The sequence below is a fragment of the Acanthisitta chloris genome, unplaced genomic scaffold (genome assembly GCF_000695815.1).
Source record: "Acanthisitta chloris isolate BGI_N310 unplaced genomic scaffold, ASM69581v1 scaffold4707, whole genome shotgun sequence".
NCBI lineage: Eukaryota > Metazoa > Chordata > Aves > Passeriformes > Acanthisittidae > Acanthisitta > Acanthisitta chloris.
In genome coordinates this window covers 40,860-49,045 of record NW_008681958.1, presented here as the reverse complement: position 1 = coordinate 49,045, position 8,186 = coordinate 40,860, and the positions used below count along the sequence as shown (strand labels likewise).

General features: G+C 47.7%; 1 protein-coding gene across 1 annotated transcript in view; it reads left to right on the top strand.

Annotated features, from left to right (window-relative positions):
* Window positions 1-2,020: 2,020 nt before the first annotated feature.
* LOC103805636 (putative Polycomb group protein ASXL2) overlaps window positions 2,021-8,186 on the top strand; it is a gene marked incomplete at both ends in the record, with an annotated part of 44,804 nt that continues 38,638 nt past the window's right edge. The window contains 1 exon segment of the mRNA XM_009078291.1: window positions 2,021-2,112. Coding sequence (XP_009076539.1) covers window positions 2,021-2,112 — 92 coding nt within the window.

The window sequence follows — 8,186 nt, the reverse complement described above, 5'->3', positions numbered from 1 at the left end:
GAAAGCCCTGTGGAAGGAGGAGGTGGGACAGGTTACCTGGGAGAGATGCACAGCAGCATCCTGGGAGCAGCCAAGGATATAATTAGAAAAGCTTTTCTTCCTCTCTGCTCTTCCTGACCAGATTCTCTGGTCCAACACGGCATTAACTTGCTCTGTGGTTGTGCCTAATGAAGAATTAATGCCATGTGGTGTTGCTGCTCTGGCTGTGAACGAGATGGGACTTGTCAAGAGCACATCCACATCGTGGAAGTCAGGAGAATACAGTGCCCAGGAATAAAAATGCGCAGTTGGATTTGTGTGTGTGAAAAACTACAAATACCCTAAAGTTACTTGTGAATGGACTCACAGCACTACTTCACTTCTCTCCTGGTTTTGCTGGCTGGAGTGGAAAAATTGACACCACAGGTGGAAATTCAGATAATCTTAATTCCTTGCTCCTCCTGGACTGCATGTGGTGCAGAACAAGATTTCAGGTTTGGTTCCAAGTCAGTGTTGTGCCTTCTTGGCAGTGCTGTGTGAACATGAGCAGGAGCTGATATATACCTAAAGACTCCGTTGATTAGGCTGAAATCACTCTTCAACAGCCTCGAGTTTGGATCCTGTTGCTGTGGCATCCAAAGTTAGAGCTGGAAGTGAAGTGGAATGAGTCACTGAGGCTGATACCAGTGAGAGAGCAGACAAATCCCTCTTATATCTGCTCAGAGCAGCTGTGGCTGTCTCGCCCCTAGGAGTGTTCCAGACCAGGCTGGACAGGGCTTGGATGGTAGCTACCTGGGCTGGTGGAAGGTGTCTCTGCTCATGGCAAGGGGTGGAACTGGTGACCTTTAAGGTCCTTCCCACCCGAACCAGTCTGGATTCTAAGAAAGTCAGGCTTTAACATCACTTAACAAGAGCTTTCCTAGGATGAGGCCCTCAGCTGGGACTTCCAGAGCTGCAGATGGACCTAGACAGAAATAGGGATTTTGTTCTCTTGAGTGGAAAGATGCTGCAGCTCAGCTAGAGCCTTGCAGAGTCCTTTCAAAGAGATCTGAACCTGCATGCATCGGGATAACGTTGGTGTTCCTGGAAAGAGGGAGGTGCAGGGGCTCAGACGAAGCTGTTAAACAGAGGAATTCAAATGTTGATTTCCTTTTGCAGAGTCACTGCAGGTTTCTGTGCTGAGCACACTGTGGTTTGTCTGTGTCTGAAGCCCCAAGGCAGGACTGAGGGTGATGTGCTGGGCACGGGGAAAGCTGATGATTAAGAAGGAAACGAGGCATTTCCTGCCCTTCCCCCAGCACAAATACTGCCGAAAATAGCCAAATGACGTGTGGTAACTGGCATCTGCCGGCAGAAGCCTCAAGCATCTCTCAGGCCACTATTGCAATGGTACTTTTGCATCTCAGCCCCTTTGGTAGGGAGGACAGTGATGCTGAGGCACTGGGCTGGGCCTGGCCTGGCCTGGGGAAGGGGTGGGAACGTGTTTGACAATAGAGTAACCATTTTCATGGACTATATTTATGAATTTTTCAGCCTGAACTGTGTGCTGAGAGTTTCAAACGGGCCCAACAGTGTCAACCCCTCGAATTTCTCCAACTTCTTTAATGCCTTCTGCCAAACTCATCTGTAGTTGTTTCAGCTTTGCAAACCTGAAGGATTTCAGCTTTTTTTGGAAGTGTTGCTTCTGAGGTACCTCAATTTCTGGAGCATTCCCCAGTGGAGTTGGTGGGAAGGTGATGGCTAGGGAGCTAACCTGTCACTGTGGAGCATTAAATTCTCCAAGAAGTGTTATTTAGGGGTAGCACATTTGAAATAAAGTTTGAGAATTGAGCTGAAGTAAGACCTTTAACCAGTCTCTGAAAGTCTCTTTGCTCCTTGTGTCCTTCAGGTGGTGGTAATGAGGTGTGACAAGTCCAATAATTCTTCCTCAGTTCATATCCTTGGAGAAATCCAAACCATTAAATGTAGCTTTTCGTGCAGATGAATATTAAAGTGAAAATGCAAATGAGTAACTTCCTCTCAATCTGCTTTTGCTTGCCAGGTCCTGGAGAAATATCCCAACACACCTATGAGCCATAAAGAGATCCTTCAAGTTATCCAGAAAGAAGGACTTAAGGAAATCAGGTGAGTTAAGTACCAGTAAAACCCATTGGTACTTTGGTTCCAGCTCAGTGTAGTTAGCTGTTCACCTCCATCTCCTAAGGATTTTTGGGACTGAAATGTTGCACATTTGGAGTCTTGAGCCCCATTTGCAAACAAGCACTGAAGTCACTGGTGCTTTTCCCAGAGGGAGCTGGATAAGGGTCACATCTAATTCCCAGGTGTGCAGGACTTCAGGCTGTTACAGGATCACCCAGACCCGATCAGGTACTTCAGGCTCAGGGACTAAAGAAATGTCACAGTTCTTTATTTCATCTTTAAAAAAGAAGTGAATAGTCAGTTTAATGGAAATGACCTAACCCAAAACTTGGAGCTATCCAGGGAATTCCAAAGCAGCCTCACTTAGAGATCCTTATCTAGAACACTTCATGCCTGGTGCTCTTTTCTCCAGTGTTACCTGGAGGTGTGTGTGGTTCTGTTAGGGAACCTTGCTGACCCCTCAGGGCAGCCTGATGTGGTGCTGGGCTGGGGAGGGTGCCAGCCTGGTGGGACAGAGCAACTCCACACTCAGCTCTAGAGCTGCTGTTGCCACAGCTTAATTGCAGAGTCCTGGCTCCCATGTCTTTCCCAGAGATGGGAAGTGGTTTTACTGAGAGAGGGAACCATTTGCCTTATGAAGTACAGAGCATTATACTTTTTTCTAGGAAAGGGAGGGGAAAAGAGTCTGTGCCAGTTCATCTCTTTTGGAATACAGCAGCCGTCCTAAATTTGACTTAATCATGTTTTCCACTCCATTTTGCCAGTTTGATCCAGCAATGCATCTGCCTTGCAGGAAGTACTCAAGAGCCCAAGTGCAGGAATTCTGCTGTCACTAACACATCTTTCACCCAAGCTGTGGATGGCACAAGGCTGTTTGCTTTTGGGGAATGTGGGATTTATCTAGCAGTTAGGAAACCGTATGTCCTCATTTAGCTCATGGGGAGGTGAGAAAGAAGTGAAGGTGAGTTCCTGCCCTGAGGATGCACTTGCTTTGGGGCAGTGCTGCACTCAGTCAGCTCAGAGCTTGGCCAGCCTTGGGGCGACTTCAGTTTTGTGCTCAATGCTGTTAATCCTTCGAAGGCTTGTGTTCACAGCTCGTAAACTGCAGCTGCACCCCAGGGATGGACATGCATTGGGCAGTGCTGGTGGCAGAGCCCAAGGCCAGCAGACACCCAGGCACTGAGACTGATGAACCTTTATATCAATTCAGTGGGTTTTTTGGGGGCAGAGCCTTAGGCAGGAGCTCAGGTGGAGCCCAGAAGATCCAGTCTCTGCCTGGCTGGGTCAGATTTTGGACCAAACAGCCATAAAAAAGCAGAACAGAAATGCAGTGATGCCTATAATCCTTCTCAAGTTGACATCCTTCTTTAAGTGCTGATTTGGGGGATTGAGCCTGAGCTGGTAGTGAGTTGTTAGGCTCTAAAGGAGCTGCTGGGCACCAGGACAGCACAAACTCTTCAGCATCTTCAATCCCAAAAGGTGTGGAACTCAATTCCAGCTCTCCCCCTTGGCCACACTGGAATGCTGGGTAGTGATTCTTCTCCTTAAATATTAGATTGTTGTAATAAAGTTTTATTTAGCTTAAAACCTAAAAGTTTGTCACATCCTAAGCAATTGAATTCTAGTTAGTGGCAGTGTTTGTAGCTGGGTTGGGGTTCTGCTAAGCCACAGCCTGTAATGAGATGTGCTTAACACAAATCAGCATTTATTAAAGGAAAAATCCTTTCAGAAGGATTTTAGAGAGGGAATACAAGCTGTCAGGTGAGCTTGTGGAGCTTGTGTTGAGTCCTCTTGTGTGGAGGTTCTGGCAAAGCCTCTGGCAGCAGTGCCCTGTGCCAGCTGGATCAGAAGTGTGTGAGTGCAGGCAGGACCTTGGGCTCTCCTGTTAGCACCTGCCTCCAGGTGTTGAGAGCTTTTTGAACTGTTTCTCAATGCAGCCTGCTTTTAATAAACAAAATTGCTGATTTCTTTGGTAGCAAACCAGTTCCACAAAGCACCTCAGCCCTAAGCTCTGTCAGCTCTGACTGCAGAGTGCTTGTGCATTTTTAACTCACCATCTATGGCCTCAAATCCTTAGATAGAGCAAACTCATTAAAATATCTGATTTCTAGAAAGAAAACAGTTTCAGAAGTGCCAAGTGACTTTACCCCAGATGTGCTGGGATGAGGCAGAGGGAATGGGGAGCCCAGCTGGGGTCACTGTCCTGTTTTCCAGTGCAGCCAGTCCATGGCCCTTTGCTGATCCCATGTGGGCAGCAGCAGCTTGGGAAGAAGCTCGAGGGCATGGTGGGAGGGTTTAGAGAGCTCAGAGCACTGGTGCTGGTGGGGAGGGTTTGGAATTGCAGGGAAGAAGATGGCAATTAAGTGTGGGAAAAACTCACCTCAGCAGTGATTGAGGGCACAGTGATTTGTGCTGTTTGCCAGACATTTGGCTCATTTTGGGGCAAGAATAGGTCTTTCATAAGTTTGGGTTGTTTTTTTTTTTTTGTAGCAGTACAGAAACCCAAGTAGTACTGGCTGAAAACCTGACCTGGATTTTTGATTTTATCCTAGGACTTAAGTAACTTTAATTGTGACATTTTAAAGGTCAGCCTAGGGCCAGTGTTCCCAGGAGTTGGAGCCCTCACACATCCTGAAGCTAAAACTACACTTTTCATGTGATCTGTCATCCCAATTTTCTCAAGTTGCCTGTTTTGACAGGCTGCCCTGATCCCCTGAGGTCCTGTCCCACCTGCAGGCCAGTGCTTGTAGACTGCAGAGGTAAAACCCATATGGATAAACACCCAAGGATTGGCAGTATGCCCACAGCTGGCTCCAGCGTTTGCCCAACATCCCACATTTATGACCTTATCTCCCTTGGCATCGTGGCTGTGGGAAGCCTGGGCATGTTGAGACACTGAGGCTTTGAAGGTGTATGGGATAATGGTGTTATCCCCAGCAGCCAGCTGGGAGAGTTCCCTGAGCTAGAATGTGTGGGATGGACGGGCAGTGAGACTTGGCAACAGAGAATGACATTCGTTGGATGAGAAGGAGCTTTTTTAATCCAGATTTTTGTCACTGGATTTCCTTGATCTCCTTGGGTGTGGTAAAGTCAGTATAAGAATATCTGATCAAAATCAGCGTTCTGAGAGAGATCTCTGCTTGGTTTTTTTTTTCTCTTAATAGCCAGGAATGATTTATTTTCCTTGGATTTTATAGGAGCACTGTGCAGCACCATCCTGTGAGCGTCCGCCCAAACACAGGGACTTATTCTGCCCAAATACTAATCAAGCAAGAAAATGCATCCAGCTCTGAAAATGAGAACATACGTGGTGCTCTGGCTGCTTTTATTTCAAATATTCATGGAATTTCTAACCAAAACAAGTTCTTATACCACTTTTTTTGGGGGGAAAAAGGTCCAGAAGCCAAATTTCCCTTTTCACTAGTCGTATTTGGACCAGAGTGGTTTGGGTTGGAAGGGACATTAAAGCCCTTTTCATTGCACCCCCTGCCATAGCCTGGGACACCTTCCACTAGCCCAGGTGGCTCCAAGCCCCATCCAACCCGGCCTGGAACACTTCCAGGGATGGGGCAGCCACAGCTGCTTTGAGCTGGAGGTGGGACTGGTGGTTTCCAGAGGTTCCTCCCAACTGAATGACCCAAGCCATGGCACAAGGTGGCCTTTGGGCTTCAGTGCCTCCTGTGAACTGGTGAGTCACTGCAGTAGCTCAGAGCCTTCATTCATGCCCAGGGAGTTAGGGGGCTGGTTCTGGGGTGAGGTGTGTCCCACAGATCATACTATTAGCACACACCTGCTTTGGTTCCTCCCTTTGAGGAGGAGAAGTGGCAAATTATGGGCTGGTTTGGAAGGTGGTGCCAGCAAAGTCATCAGTGACACTTAAATAGCTTTATTTAATCCACAGCTGCTTTTAAAGGTAATCTTCAAATAACCCAGGGCACCTTTAGATCTTGGCCCATGGGTTGATACTGGTAATGCTGAGTGTGTGTGTGTGGGTAGGATGGGGACATCCATGTTTCTTACTAGACATTCCTCACATCTCTCTGAGTGAGACTTTTGTCATGCTACTGGGAGATGTACATAAAAGTACTTAAAATGTGATATACATGTCCCTAAAAGTACTACAAATTGTCCATAGAAGTACTACTAACTTCTTAGGGTTGTCCTGTGCAGGACGTCTTCCTCACAGCTGGGATTCTGGGGCTCTTTCCTATGTTTTACAGGTGGGAAAGGGGAATTTGTTGGAAGCATTTTAATTGCATGACCCTTCAGCATTTCTGTGTGAGTTGGTGTCAGCCCCCAGCAGAGGGACTGACAGCAGTGAGGGGCAGGAGTGCTGGTGCAGGGAATTCCTGCAGGCAGCTGGAAGTTGGGGTTGGATTTTCCTGGAGGAGATAAACACTTATCAACTGACATTTGTAACTGAGGACAGAACAGGGGATTCTCTAGGCTTTCATGATGTCTGTAAGTGAAATCTGTGTGGAAAGTCTGTGGTGCAAAGTACAGGTTGGAGCTATATTTAGTTAAATTCGTGTCAAGTGTTAGTCACAGTGACAGTTCCAGGTTAATATTTAACAGGGTTAGTGTGTGCTGAGTGTCACCTCTGGACACTCATGACTGTCCTCCTGTTCAGTGTTTTCTGCCCTGAATCAGGCAGGGGCATCTGCCAGGGCTTTTCCTGAAGCGAGGAAAAGCTGGAGATGGCATTTGTGTCCCTTGAACACCTTCCTAGCAGCACCAGCTCCAGGCCACCTGATCTTTTGGTTCTTGTATCATGAACCTGTGTCTGTTCTTGTTGGAGAATGGCTAAGAGAGCGGGGACATAATCCTGGGAATGCACCTGGGGAAGGCTAAAAAGAGCAAGGACACAGTCCCCTGGGAACGCACGGGAACAGTCCTGGGAACGCACCTGGGAATGCAGTGTACAAGCAAGGCTCTGGAGATAGTGACTTATATATAGATAGGGAGTAACTCAGCTTGGCAGATGGTAGGGGCAACTTGTCCTTGAGGGTGAGACAAACAAGTTTGAGGCAAACAGGTAGGAATGCAGCCAAGCCTGAGAAAGTAAGAGATAATCCTCACAGCTGTAGCTACAAGTAAGGAGAGTACCTGAATGCTGTCTTTAGAGCTTAGCCAATTATAAATGATTGATAGTTATATGCCTGTCCTGCACTGTATAAAAAAGAGCCTGTCGGACAATAAAGTTGGAGCTTGCTTTATCACCCACACGGAGTCGGCCGCTTGCTTCCCCGCGCGGAACTTTCCCTTTCCCAACATGTACTCAGTGTCAGTACCTCATGGGGACCCAGGATTGTTCCGGTGCAGAGTGCACAGGGAACAGCTGGAGTGTGGGGGCAGCAGGTAAGGGGAGGATTGTGCCCCTCTGCCCTACTCAGATGAGACCCACCCACAGTGCTGCTTCCAGCTCTGGGGCACCAACAGTAGAATCATGTGGAGCTGCTGGAGAGAGTCCAGAGGAGGACATGGAGATGCTCTGAGGGCTGGAGCAGCTCTGCCGTGGAGCCAGGCTGGGTGAGCTGGAGGTGTTCAACCTGGAGAGGAGAAGGTTCCAGGGATACCTTAGAGCCCCTTCCAGTGCCTCAAGGGGCTCCAAGAGAGCTAGAGAGGGACTTGGGATAAGAGCCTGGTTTCTGTACCTCTTGGTGTCTGTGGCAAACATGGAGTTAAGTTAGTGGATCCCGTAAATAATAAATGCAGGGGGAAATGTTAAGTTTGAAAAATAGTAATTCAGTGAGAGTGTTGCTAGAGAAGAATTGGGTTGTTAGCATTAGCAGGGAGAGTTAAATATGTTTATTATATATATCGTAGAATCACAGAACATTTTGGGAGGGAAGGGAGCTTAAAACTCATCCATTTCCACCCCCTGCCATGGGCAGGGACACCTTCCACTAGTCCAGGTTACTCTAAGCCCCATCCAACCTGGCCTGGAACACTCCCAGGGATGGAGCAGCCACAGCTGATGTGGGCAACCTGTGCCAGTGCCTCAGCACCCTCAGAGGGAAATTTTTCTTCCTATTATCTAATCTAAACCCACTCCTCAGTTCCTCTGT